At 46.3% G+C, this 14,361-nt stretch overlaps 1 protein-coding gene across 2 annotated transcripts in view; it reads left to right on the top strand.

Annotated features, from left to right (window-relative positions):
- Positions 1-226: 226 nt before the first annotated feature.
- The window catches only part of ARHGAP31 (Rho GTPase activating protein 31), a 61,322-nt gene continuing 47,187 nt past the window's right edge, over positions 227-14,361 (top strand). Inside the window, exon 1 of one of the 2 annotated variants that reach the window (XM_005511454.4) lies at positions 227-1,279. In XM_005511454.4, the coding sequence (XP_005511511.2) occupies positions 1,180-1,279 (100 nt within the window). In that variant the 5' untranslated portion in view covers positions 227-1,179. The remainder of the gene's footprint in view (positions 1,280-14,361) is intronic. The other variant, XM_005511453.4, reaches the window with a different exon arrangement.

Below are 14,361 nucleotides of genomic sequence, written 5' to 3'. Positions count from 1 at the left end.
TAGTTTTCCAACTTTCTGCCTGCTTCTTGCGCTTTGCTAACTCCAGCCTGCGCCTCTGTGGAGGAAGGCAAATCCTGAAGGGATGGAGTTGTGTTCGAGGGCAGGAAGGTGCCTTGCAACAAAGGACTTGATGAAGAGAGGCTGAGATTCACCGGAGAGGCTCCTGGTCTCTCTCCTCCTCGCCGGCCCCTCCTCGGGCCTTTTCAGAGCCAAGCGTTGGTAACTCAGGAAGTGTCTGTCCGCGCCGCGGGCTGCGGCTGGGCTCAGCTGGGCTGGCAGTGATTTCCTCTCAGGCAGTCCGTTATCTGTCGACTGTCAGGACAGGCTTGCCCTCTTCCTCCCCTCGGCCCCAGCCCCATTCCCCAACTCCTCTCCCCGCCTTCCCTCAGCCTTTTGCACACACGCACGCTCACACACACATGCACACACACACACGCACACACGCACTTTACTGCCAAAAACCGTCCTCCGCCTCCCTCCTCAGCTAACTTCCTTTCAGCATTTTTTTTGAGCTGGATAATCCTAGGATTTGTAAAACGGGGGAAAGCAGAGAGCGAGCGAGCGGGAGTCAGGACAGGAAGCTGGTTTCTCATTCCTCTAACTGTCCAAAGGCAGGAGGAGGGGAAGGGGGGGAGCCAAAGAGGAGCCTTGTGCAGACTCTTCCCCGGTCCCTTTTCATTAGTCCGTTTGAACTTCCAGTCTCCTCCGAAAGCTAAGAGAAGGAAGACCAGACTGGGACAGTTTCTGCTGGAAGTGGCGACAGCGTGGCTGACAAAACCCAGAAGGTGGCTGTGGAGGGTCCCGGGACCGTGCTGAGGGAAAGACGTTCCTCCCCACCATCGCCTGCCCCCCAACTTGCCAGCTCCAATGTGGGCACCCATCCACCACCCACTTCCCTCTGATGAGAACCCTTCCGGGCTCGGGCTATGATCGCTGCTGCTGCCAGCTGGGGAGCCTCCTCTCAACCTGACCTTCTTCTGCCACAGGAGCAGCCCAGCATCTGGTGGGGATTAATGTTTACTTCTCCAGCTGGACGCTGTACAGGACCCCCGATGTCACCCCCTGGGAGCGGGACACGGGCGGTGGTCTGAGAAGAGCAAGATTTTTTGTTGCCCGGCGTGAGGCTGGGGGGAGGGGGGCAAGGCAGGAGGGGAGCGAACCTCTTTTGGGACTAACCTCATGAAGAACAAGGGAGCCAAGCAGAAGCTCAAGAGGAAGGGAGCCGCGAGTGCATTCGGCTGTGACCTGACGGAGTATCTGGAGAGCTCTGGGCAGGATGGTAAATGCCTCTTTATTCTCACTCTGGTAGCAAAGGAGCAGAGCGTGTGTCTCCCTTTTTTTTTTTTTACTGGTAGGACTGCAAACCGGACCTTCCCAAGGCTGAGGGTTAGACAACCTGGAGCTGGTTTATCCCCGGGAAATGGAGTCACTGCCTGGTTACTCACAATGAATGAACAATCAGAAGATTGCTTTGTTGACGTGCCTGCATGACCCTTGCATGAGTAGAGCTGCATGTGGGGAAAAGACTGGGCTAGGGCTCTCAGGCTGCCTAAGTGTGGATGGAGGTGGCCAGCTGTACATCATGGTGCCCTCTCCTATCTACCTGGCTGTGGAAGGGGGTAGACTTTTAGAGAGCTAGGTTCAGAAATTAGAACTGAACTTAGTGTTTGCCTCCTCCTGGACTTGGAAATCCTTCCGAAGTCCACAAGACTAGAGTGCTACAGGGCTGTAAGGAGGAACTGGGAGTGATTCATCTGCCCCTCCTGGACTCCAGTACAGTTCCTATATTGTCCTTTTGCTGCTGGATGGAGGCAGAACAGACACTGGGGCGTGGGGTGGAGTAGGGATGAGTGTGCAGTGTAGGGGGCAGCTGAGCTAATATTTTCACTACCTTACCTGTTATCTTTATCTCCTCTCCTCCTCCCCCTGACCTCCATGACCCCAGATATCAGATGATAACATGGCAGCTCAGACGAGACTTAACTGCAATAAGATCAAAGGGTCCTGAGCTTGAAATGGCTGGTTCTGGATGAGAGAAGGAGCAGAATGACTTTTCTTAAAGAGGCTTGAATGACAAGAGAAGCAGTTGAGAGTTTGGCATAGAGAAAGACCTGCAGTTTAGCAAAAGGAAAAATAAATATATGCCTGTTACCATCCCTGATGAGAGAATTATGTTCTAGGTTTAGCATTGTGTTCCAGTTTGAAATAACTAACTTTTAGCAACGTCAGGCTACTCTGAGCAAAAAAAGCTTCTAGCGGCAAGGTCAGCTTTGTATGGGGAGGGCTGTGCAATCAGGTCTTCCATTTGCTCATGAAGTACGCTGTGGAACTGCACTGGCAGGCGGATAGACTACATAACAGTAGAACTTTCCGTTGCACAGTGAAGAGGGCAGTACATATATCATTAAGGTAAAAATGTTATATATGTGGATTTATTTAGGTATGGGGGAAAACCAGACATTCAGTTTCATAGTGAGTTGCCCCTAACAACTACTGTATCTTTTAACTTACATAGCCCTTAATGGCAATTGAATTGAAATAGCAAAAATAACAGACTTAATGACTGCTACCACTTTGTGAGCATGAGGTACAAATAGATAAATTCCATTCAGTGCTAATATGAGCTGCCGTGCAGGAGGAAAAAATTACAGCTGTTTACAGGATCACTGAAAAACAACACAGGGAAGGCAGTCACAGACAGTATATTCAGTTGAAGCAGCAAGGCAGATTTTAAAGGAAGAAAGATAGTTACTGCAGCTGAAATTAGGCCAGAACAGCAAAATTATTAGCAGAAATCTCTCTCTTTTTTTTTTTTTTTTTAATAGTTTTTTGATCTCCAGAAAGGAGGACATTGTCTCAAGTCTCATTTGTGGGATGGTTCACAATTTCAACCTACTTATCCCTCCATGCTGAGGAACAGTGGGGGAGAGTATGAAGTTCCTTTCCCTTCATGCAGTAGTGCTATTTGCTGAATGGCACATCGTGGGATCCAGAACTGAAAGACTCAATTGTTACAGGTTTATTGGAAAGGCTATAAGTTAGATTGGTACAATTCAATTCATCAGGATAGGGGGAGAAGAAGTGAGACTATTAGAGATAGGAGTTTTGTTGCTAGTAGGGCTCTCAGGATCAACAAGAATGTGACCAGGTATGCCAAAGTGACATCTTGGAAGGAAATGAAGGTTTGGATATCACCAGGACACCACAAACTTGCAACCTGTAACTATGAAACAAAATTAGAAGAGCATTTAGGGTATGAGACACGGTTGATTTTGGGAGAGGCAGGACACAAGTCAGACAGTTGTGCTTTCACAGTCAGGTCTGCTTTACTGTGTCCTGTGCTGTTGCTTTGTGTGACTGGTCCTGCACAATTGCACAGGCAATGAGGAGCAGAGACCTGCATTGCTGGTGCTGGGGATGGCAAAGGGAGCACAGGAGATGGCCGAGGTAAGTGTAGGCAATTCAGTTTGGGTTTTTCCCTCGGGATTAGTACACAGCTGTTACAGTTAGGGGGTGCTGCACTGCTTGCGTGATGCCTTGTGGAGGAGATGCACATCTTGAGTCTCTACATGCTTGTGGTTGTTGAAGAGTAGCTTGTGCTTTCAGCAGGGACCTTAGTCCCTGTGTCCTTGCCAAATTCCAGTGGAGAGAAAGATATTCTGCTTAAGGTATCAGCATTTCCTCTCTTGTCATTTAACTGTTTAATAACATGACAAGGTCTGCTTCAGAGCTGGCTGCATTTCATTGAAGGGTGAAAAGATCCCACTGTCTCCCTTACCAGACAGATGTACCTAAGTGTCTATTATAAAGAGCTTTATGTTAATACAATAAAAGCTGTGGCAGATCTACAAAGTATTTAAGAGAGGTGTGGATGGAAAGGCTTTAGCAAGTACAGTGGGGTAGCTTAGTAGACAAAAATGTGATACAAAAGCCTTTAACCCTAATTTGATTCTTCAGATCTGACCCAGGTCAGTGGTGATTGACAGATGTTGCTGTCTGGTAGCTGGTTTGAAGCTCAGATGTGTTGAATGTATTGTTATTCAAGTCAGTTCCTGTCAGTGCCACATTTGACCCTACTTGGCCTTTTCCTGCTGGCAGTCTCTACACAGAGACTGGTCATGCTCCTTATGGGGGCAGACTGCTATCAGCACTCCTAAGCATTTAAAATCGTGACTCAGGCCACAAAAATCATGAGATAAATTCTGTTTTCTGAAACTTCAGTTTGCATCTGAGTTATGTTTTCAAGTCTTTCTATGGGCGAGAGGGCTAGAAACTCGGGGAAGAATCAGTTTTGCTTCCTTCCCGATAAAATCCTCAAGCAACGACTTTAATAGCAGTAGATTTGAGGAAAAGCTCACATAAGACATAAAAGAATGGTGACTGGCAATACCAATGAGTAAAAGTCATCTGATTTCACATAGTGCCTCTTCTGCTGCTGCCAGCACTGAATCCACACATGGAGGTAAATGATCTTTTGGGGTGTCAGAGCTTCACTAGAAAGCAGTGTCAGAGCTTCACTAGAAAGCAGTGTCAGAGCTTCACTAGAAAGCAGTGTCAGGCTTTGGGCACGGATAGGCACCCATGCAGGAGAAGGTTAGTGCTTATTTCCTCTACTAAAACATTTTTCTGTGTCAAACTTTATTCAAGTGTTGTACAGGTGCAATGAGCTAGCAGATATTAGCCCTGAGGATTAATATTAGGGCCATGTTTTGGCCTCTAGAGAACCAGCCGGGTTTCCAGAAGAGAAAAACCCATAGTGCCTCTACTGAAGGCAGTGGGAGCTGCATGTCAGGCCCTCAGGTTCTGTAATAACACCAGTATGATTTTCTAGTGACAAATGGGCTAACAGAGAAGACAAGACTCAAGGTTGTGCACAAATCTTAGTTGGGCATGACAGTCTGAACTGCCTACAAAAAGTCACAAACAGTAGTCTTGCTTCTGGTTATATCACAGAAGTGTTCTAACAGAGGGCTGAAAAAGTCAATGTTGTTAAAGTGAGCAGGACTAAGTAAAAATGGAGTTTGATAGTCTCAGTACTTCTAACTGTGGGAGATTCAGGCTGGCATTTCTGCTACGTAACCAGGTATGTACTGTTTCCATTTTTAAAAGTGGAACGTGTCTATAAAAATTTGATTGTGTTGGTAAAAGATAATCCAGCCTTTTGCATAGGCACTGCTGCTGATTCAGACCTACCTTTGCTTCATTTGCTTAGAGACAGGTGGGACTTAGAGAAAGGTTGAATCATTTCCCTCATATTTAGTACGAAGGTGTCTAGATGTTGGGATAGGAGGTGCTAACAAGACTGCAAAAAGTCAAATCTCAGATAAGATGCCTTGTTCTCAGGGTGCAGGTCAGCTCTGCATGTCCCAGTTTCCCCTATTGCTGGAGAGTTAATACTGCTGTTGCTGTACCCTGCTGTGGTTTCTTGCACATCTGTTTCCTGCCTGGTGTTGTCTGGTTGGGATGCAATGAGCTCAGCTTTTCCCCTTAACCGCCCCCCCCACTCCTCACTGCTCCCTCAATGCCTCTCATCCTCGGTCTGTGGCACCCAAACCACTTTCTGTCTCTTTTTCTAATGCTGGTTACTGGCTTTGTTTGTCATTTGCTGCAGAAATAGAGTTGCTTTGCTTGAGGAGCCTTGGAGCCACCAACCTGCTCGTGCTTTCTGCTTGAGGCTCCTTGCCAGCAGCACTCCCTGAGGCTGGTGGGGGGAAAGGGAGCTGTTGTCTGCAAATGTAGCATAGGAGGACAGGTGAGGAAACCCCTACATGCCCCTGGATTGTAATTGGGGGGTAGGAGACAACAATATGGGTAGCCCATATGATGTTCTTCCGTGCGGTGTGGCTGCTCAATGACTGGTTTCTGCCTTGTTACTACTACATTTGAATGAAAGAGTAAGGGAAGTTTTCATTTAGTGCTAGTGGTCTCATAAAAACATGGTAGTTCTGGCTTGCACTGGCTCCCCAAGAGGGATCTTAACCACTTTTGAGAGCTGCCGTAGGTCAAGACCTTACTGTAGGTTAGGGAAGTATTTCTGAGGGAAAAAAGCAACAGTAATTCAGCGGCGATACACTTTGTACAAAGAAAAGCTGGCCTTGGATACTCTTTGGCTGTTTTGGTAACAGGCCATTAGCATGCTGTCTGCTGCCTGATTCTGATGCCGTGTGTTTCATTGTGAAGCTGCCTCATCTGTGCCCAGGTGGATGAGGAGGCCTGTCACTCAGGAAGAAAGCAGTTTGCTTTGAGAGCAGTCTCCCTTTGGAGCCAATTGTTAAACCCCCCTACTCAGATATGAAGCAGCTTTTCTGGATCATGTGGCTTCACTTTCCCACACGTGCAGCTGCATGTGTTTGTAAGAGTGTGCAGGGATGTGCGTGAGGGTGCATGCAAGTCCATAGTATATGTGTGTGCCACACAAAGGTGCATTTGTGTCCACTTAGTACATTTTTTAAACTGGTTTTCCTGTGCTGATGTTTTGAAGTGAATGCATGCCCATGCTTTTGGGTAGATGTTTTTGGTTAGTGATGCATGCAGAAAGTCCTGGGAAAACTGCTGAAGGATCATTAATGGCAATATGGAGGAAAAAGACAAGGCCATTTTTTTTCTGAAGTCCCCTTGGACAAATGAAAATGCCACAGGCCCATTTAATCTGCTGCAGAAGAATGAAGAGCTGCATTCATCCCACTCTCAAAATTAGAAACTGTGGCACTAGGGATTTCTGTCTCAAGAACGGATTGAGCTGAAAAGAAACCTTTTTCTGTCTTTGTGGCCAGGTTGCTTTCAATCCAGATCTCTTCCCTGACCTACCTCACTCTGGGGCTATGCAAACACTTGTCTTCCTGTAAGGAAGGAAGCAGCAGGAGCCTGGAGAAGAAGGGGACAAGAGCAGATTCTTGGCCTGGCTTGAAATGCATTAGTCCTTTTTTTTTTTTTTTTTTTTTTAATTTTTAATCTTTAATCTGATATTCTGCTGCAATCTGCTCTATGTTTTCACACTGCTGACATACTAAGAAGTGCCATGACCTGTGATCTGTGGGAGCCTGATCCTGGCTGTAGTCATGCAGCCTGTGTGGATAATTAAGGCTGCATTCTCTCACCTTTGTGATGGGAGCAAAAGGGACAGTTGGGCTCTGAAGTTTGGGGGCAAAGGAAGTGGGAGAAGTGGGACTGTATTATTGTACAGCAGAGGAGAGCTGTGGCAGAACGGCCCTGAGGGCTGAGTACACGAATTGTCAGGTGAAAGAGCTGGGCTGGAGTTGGGGGCAAAACAGCTCCTTGGCCTTTTCAGAGTCTGTCAAGGCATGTCCAGGGGACAGAGGAGTGAGGAACTCTGCTGCCAAAGAGTGTGTGGGGAAATTATTAATAATGTAAAAGTTGCTTTTTCTCCACCTACTTCAACAGGTGGAACATTGCATTATAAGTCCCAGATATCAGCCTCTATGGCAACAAAATGAGAGTAAAAAGACACTTGGAACAACAGGAGCAGAAGCCATCTGTCTGCTTCTGTTACCCCAGTGTTCCTCCTTGTTTTAGACAATGTTTGTGTTACTTCCTCCATCTGTTTCTGGTTCCTGGGAGCTGGATTTTTGTGTCTCTGTGGCATAGTGTTACTGCAGTTAAACAGCCATGTTGTGAGCTCAGCTCCTTGTTTTGTATTGCCTTTCCATTGCAAGGGCTGTGTGATGAGTAAAGAGCCCTTCCATGCTGCCTTCTGCTTTACATTTCCCTTACCAAGCACTGCAGGAGGCACTCGTGTCATTTGCATGCTATAAGCCCCACTTTGATCCTGCCTACTCCCCACCCCCTGAGAACAGCAGGAATTACATGTCTTACCTGCATATTAGAGATTAGAGAAGGTATTTTGATTCAGTAAATGTTTCCTCTTTGTTGGTAATGGCTGATTTCGTCTGGTCTTGGGAAATCAAGAAGTAGGGACTTCAGTTCTCATGATACCACAGGTCTCAAAGGCTCAAGGAAATAACTGCTGTGGATGAAATGCTGGCACTGCACAAGGTGGATGTGTGATGTAGACATGGTGAACAAGTAGTTTGGGAGATCTTCAGTTGTCTGCAGTGCTTGGATCCAAAGCTTCGGTGTAGGCCTTGTTCTAGTTTGGAGAGCTTGTGGTGCAAACAAAATGCTAGAAAGCTTGCATCTGTAATTTGGGCTTTGCATATGTGACGCAGTTCTACAGCAGCAACATTTGCTGGCAGTCAGGGTTGTGCTAAAAGTTTATGTTCTGGTGTTTCTACTTGAACAGTAATAGGGGAAATGAAAACAGCCTGTCAGTAATGGTACACCCAGCCCTGGTCTGAAGGGCATGGGGTGGGGTGGCTTTCAGACCGACTGCCCACGTCATGCCTTTGACTGCATCTCTGATCTGCACTGGGTACAGTTTTCCTAAGTGTGAAATACAAAGGGAGGCTGATTAAAGGATGGAGAGTTACCAGTGTCTGCCTCCAGTCCTGAACTACCAACAGAGTGCCAGATGCACTTAGGGCTTTGACACTTAAACCTACAGATACCTTATTACAATATAAAGGCTGCTGATTGGCTCCACTGCCAGTTGTTTTAAGGGCAACTCGTGTTGCTAGTTGCCTACTAGCGTCTACTTTCCGTTCATTCCCAGAGCTCCAAGCCCCAGTTGTCCTTTGTTCATATGCCAGAGCCTTCAGCTTCTCTGCTGATAACTTCAGTGTGTTTTGCATTGTCAACAAAAGTAAAATCTGCACCATGTTTACAATGGACACAGAGAACAGTATAACATAAATTGAATTCAGTGTTAAATTAAATAACATGAGGCAACTGCAGTGACTGTATTATTAACTTTAGTACTTAATTCAATAATGTAATCCTCTGTTTTCTATATTTATATGAACCCACAAGCAGACTTTCTGGTCTTCTGCACCAGTGTGATTGCAGATATGAAAGGATTTACCATGGGCTTTAGACCTAGCTTGTTGTCAAATGTCTAGGCCATTGCATATAATAAAGTTATAGACACCAATGCTAAACCTCACCCTCACTCAAGTGCCAAATCAATGCTGTTATTGTGTGTGAGAGCAAGGAATTTAGTCCCTAATGCTACAAGTCTCTTGGCACAGCCCACTTAAGCAGACAGGGAAGTCCTAGTCCTCTTCTGTCCCACCCTCCTGCCTTGAACACGACCCTGCAGCTGGATTAGATTCCCCTTTTTCAGCCTGGTGGAGGCACTTTTGATCTTAACAGTGCACCAAAAGGGATAAAGCAAAACCAATGCTGTTTGCACTTGCCTTCAGTTCCTCTGCCTCAGTTGCTGTCCTCCCATTTGGGAGCAGCAGCCTGGACAAGGCTCAAACCAGCCCACCTCCATCCTGCTGCCCACAGCTGATGCCATGCATGACAGCTCCAGTTCCAAACAACACTGGGTTAGCTGGATGGCCACTTTGATTTAAGTAATTTAGTGTCCATACGGGTAAAGTTACCTTAATAGCAGCAGAAAATATTACAGAATCACAGAATTATTGAGATGGGCAAGGACCTCTTCCAATTATCTAGACCAAACCCTCTGCTCAAGCAGGGTCACCTTGAGACATTTCCTCAGGACTATATCTAGCTGAGTTTTGAATATCTCTACAGATGGAGACTCCACAACCTCTGTGGGCAACCCAATCCAGCCTTTGAGCACCGTCATAGTAAAAAAGTATTATGTTCAGGTAGATTTTTTTTTGTTGTTTTAAATTTGTGCCTCTTGTCCTATCAGCAGGCACCACTGGGAAGATCCTGCCTCTCTTTTCTTCATTCCATCTCATCAGGTATTTGTTCACATCGCTAAGATCCCTCCTGATTTTTCTGTTATCCAGACTCAACAGTCCCAGCTCTCTTGGCCTTTCTTCATATGAGAGATGCTCCAGTCCCTTAATTATCTTTGTGGCCCTGAGCTGGGCTTGCTCCGGTAAGCCTTTCTTGTATTGGGGAGCCAAGAGCTGGACACAGGACTCCAGGTGTGGCCTCACCAGTGCTGAGCAGAGGAAAAGGATCACCTCCTGCCACTTGCTGGCAACCTGCTTCCTAATTCTTCTAACTTTCCTAGTAATTCCTACAGTTTCCATCAGAAATTGGCCTTGGCCTCCCAGCCTAGGCTTGCAGCTCCACTCAATAACTAACATGCAATTGGGACACCACTAAGGATCCTTTCTCCTCAGGTTAATGCTGAAAATGAATTGTCTTCTCATAAAGAGCCCCTGTTCTTTAAATGGTTTGTACAGTCTTGCTGCTTGCCAGCTTGAACAAGCTGATGTATGCTTTGTATAATACCCTGATATGCTGCATTGTATGAAAGCTGTGCATAGCCTTGGTTTAATAGAAATCCTACAAATAATACTGTGAAGCAGCATACCTTTCTCAGGTGGGGGTTGTACAGCCTTCCAAAAGGCACTATGCACAGAACCGGGGACTTGTGGCCGGATTTGTCTCTCTTGGGGTGGCTGTGTTACATGCCCTTCTCCAGCACGGGGACTGGGCAAGAGGAGGGGAAATGTGCACCCTGTACAGGATTCTCAGCTGTGGCTGCTGCTTTCAGAAATATGGCCTGAGCAGCTGAACTGAGTTCATAGCCATTTATCTCCAGCTCCTCTCTCTGCCTTCTTCTACACTCCAGGCTTAGCTACCTAAATGCCTTTGGAAATGCTATTATCTCCTGTGCTCTCTGGGGCCAGGGGCAGCTTGAAGATTTATCATCTGGAACAGGGGGCTTTGCTTTTTTTCCTCTGTAAAGCACAGGACAGTTAAAGAAAGGAAAAAACCTAAACCCCAAACCAAATGCAAAACCAGTTTTACGTCTCTTGTCCTTTGCTTTCTCCCATTGGAGAATGTGTCTACATTTGGTTTTGTAATGTGATTAAAGGAGACCCTTCTGCTGTAACTAAGTTGTGTGACCTGCTTCCCGCAGAGTATCAGATGAGAGACCATGTCAGGTTCTCCAGCACAAACTTAATTTAAAGGATACCTCTGTAGTTTTTGCCAAACACAGCAGCATAGCTACTGGTTAGTTAGTTAGTTAGTTTGTTTGTTTGTTTGTTTTCTGCAAGGTGCTGACTTGCTCACAAGCTTTCTCTATGTGTGGGATGTTGGGCTGACGATCCAGGATAGATCCGTACCTGATCTCAGTGTCTGCATTCACCGGCTCATCAAAAAATGCTGATGTAGCAAACCTGGAACACTGGGAGAACAGGAAAGGGGTTTGTTTATCTGGATCTGAATATTTCAGTTGGGATATTTTGATACTGTAAGTATTCTGTATTTGCCACCTCTAGCAGTGAATGTAACTGTCAGTCCTGTTGCAGACAGGCAGTTTGGCAGTACAACAGGGACAACCAGCCTGTGGAAAACCCTTTGCTCCATGTGCAGCTAGTGCTTGTTTTTCTATTAATCTCTCATTATGGTGCTGGTGGTAGCGATGGCAGTCACGCTTCAGGAGGTTCAGAGGTGTGATTGGGCAGGGTGAGCCTCCTCCTGCCGCCTGGCATCTGTGCTGCAACTTGTGCAAAATAAATAAGCTGTCAGCAGGACTGAACTACTTTCTTGCCTTTTGCAAGATCGGAGAGGGGAACTGCTTCAGCATTTGGCTCTTTCTCTTTTTATTTTCCTAGTGGGCATTTTCCTTACCCTTGCTCCAATCAGGTAGTTTCAGATACACGAGAGGCAAAATGAGAACAAACTCTCTTGTGAGATTTATTGCGTCTTCTGCTTCTAATCAAGACAGAAAAATAGAGCAAGAGGCTTCCTTCTGTAATCCTGTTCTCTCCTTTCCAGTACCGGCTGGAAACCAGAAGTACAACGAGGTAGAGGAATGCAGCAAAAAATGTTAAAACAAATGTCCTGGAGCCTCTACAAGGAGCACAGGGTGTGGCCTGAGGTGACAGCTCAGGGTGACAGAGGGGACATGAGGGATTTTCCCTTCTGTCAAGGGTTTTCAGTTCTGCTTACTTAGTTGTGGGTTTTTTTTTACTGTATTTTTCCCCCCTTCATTTCAATAACTTTATTTCCAGCATGGCAGCATGCACATGTTGCCAAAGTCAATGTATCAAGCCTCAGCACCTAAGGCAGGCTTAAGAGCAGTAAATGGGAAGAGCTAGTTTTGATCTACTGAGTCCATTATTCTTTCTTCCTGGCTTGATAGTGAGAGCTATTCACACACTGCTGCCCAGGGTTTGCTGTGTAAAGCCACAAATGGGGTCTGAGTCAAGAAATTCAGTTCCAGATCCTAATAGCTTCAATTTGGGGTCCCCCTGTAGACATCATCTTGCAGAGGATGCCCGTCCTTGGATCAGCCAGGCACAGGTGACCCGTCCTCGGGGTGGCAGGCAGAGCCTGGTGGTGGGGGCAGCCCTGGGCTCTGCTTGTACACTGGCTTCAGAGGCAGGGAAGGAACTAATGTAATAAATGCAAAGAAGGGCTAGGAGTCCTAATTAGTCCTCATTTCTAGCTTGCTAGAATACCCATCTGTCACTCTGCTGCAATAACAAGATTTGAGAAGATTAACTGGGTACTACTTAGGCTCCGAAACATGGCAGCTCAATGAGTGTGCTACTGTTCAGCCTTAAGCCATGCTAGCAGCAATTACACCCTAAGCAGGTTTATGTCTGGTTAGCATTTGCACGGGAGTTGCCCAAAAAAATCTGCTGCAGGAATGGTGATTCAGAAGATGTCAGGCATAGTATTGGTTCAGCCAAGTTGTTGACTTGTCATCATTTAGGGAAATGCTGCAATTTGGGCACAGTATAAAACAAGGACTCAAATCCTTTTAAAAAAGTTCTGCTTTATCATTTGTTTCTATGGCATAGGGACTCTTTTTTTTTTCACACATGTATAGACTGTGCTGTGTCTTTCCCTTTCCAGAAGCAATTTCAGCTGGAGCCGTGATTTGTTTTTTCACTCAGTGTCCGAAACTGTCACGTAGCGTTCCTCTGCCCAGCTCAACAGCTGCCCCCTCCCAGCCTAGAGCTGGGTGGAGTGAGTCTTGTTTTTGCAGTTTGTGACATATTTCAGGATGTAAAGCACTCATTAAATTATTGATGTTAGCTCTTGGGCATTAAAAACAGACGTGAAGTGCAGTTCTGGATCCTAAGGGCTTTGGAGACTTATCCCTGCTCTAATGATGGTTCCCTGCTTGGGATTTTTCATGCATCTCTTACTAGTTTTACACTCATTGCAGGATGGTGGAAGGACTTAGCAGATGGACAAAGGGTGACAGCAAGGCTTTTCTTTGCAACATTATATACCTATGAAGCAAATTTAAGTGGGCATTGGTAGAAAAAGGAGAAAGAGATGTATGTTTTCTTTGAGGGAGAGGGAAAATCAGAAAAATGTGTTCCTGCCTCTTGTCAGAGAATGTTTGCAGCATATGAAAAGATTTTGTATAGATGTGATTCAGGGGACAGTGCAGGTGCACCTGACATCAATTCTTGCACTTAAGAAAAGACATTTTAGCTTTTGAAGTGCCACATTTCTATCAATTCCTGCACTTCTACTTGAAAAGAGGCTAATAGCAATAGTGCAACTTGCTTTGCCTCCTGGTGACACCGATGCGGAGGTTGGGACACTCAGTGCAGTCCTGTCTCTGCAGGAGCTTTTAGCTTTTAGTTTTGGCTGTGGTGGTGAAAAGAGGGAACTCGCTCAATGCGGGATAAGGGAGAGAAGGCAGCAAGCGTGGCGCTGCCTGCTGCTGAGATCTCCAGGCAGGTTTGTGTGTTGCTTGCAAGTTCACGGGGAACCGACTGCAAACAAAAACCTGGGTATGGCAGGAAAATCCTCTCCCATGTCTGATGGGGGCTACTATATTGGAGTTTGAATGTGAAATAGTCAAGAAGCATCTCACTTCCTCACCTCTTCTCCCCTTCTTGTGTTGGGATGTTGTGGTTGCACACAAACCTTCTATTTATGGTGGGGGAGAGAAAGGGGTGAGGGCCATAGCTGACCATCTCCTTCCCTCGGCAGTTTGTATGTTAATTAGCTTGTCCCTACAAGACAAGCCCACAGCCCGACAATGCGTTGATTCAGCTGCTGAACAATGTCCAATTATCCCAGCCCCGGGAGCAAGAGGCTGGCCCCCAGCACATGGGCTCTGGCCAAATTGCTCCTCAAACTCATTTGGCTGGGCCAGTAACGCTGCTTGGGGGTTTGACATGTGTCAGCAGTTTCAGATGAGTTGCTTTTGCGAGCTACCAACAACACAGTTGTCTGAAACACTGGGAAGAGCTCCATGCGTACCCTGGGCAGTGCCATCCACTCCATGCTCCATGCCAAGGCAGTATTGGTGGCTAAAAGAGAGCATGGATGTTCATGTGTGAAATGAGATTTTTGCACCCTCAGCTTGGCTTT

Source organism: Columba livia, chromosome 1 (genome assembly GCF_036013475.1).
Source record: "Columba livia isolate bColLiv1 breed racing homer chromosome 1, bColLiv1.pat.W.v2, whole genome shotgun sequence".
In the NCBI taxonomy this organism is placed as follows: domain Eukaryota; kingdom Metazoa; phylum Chordata; class Aves; order Columbiformes; family Columbidae; genus Columba; species Columba livia.
This window is presented reverse-complemented; position numbering and strand designations above follow the sequence as displayed.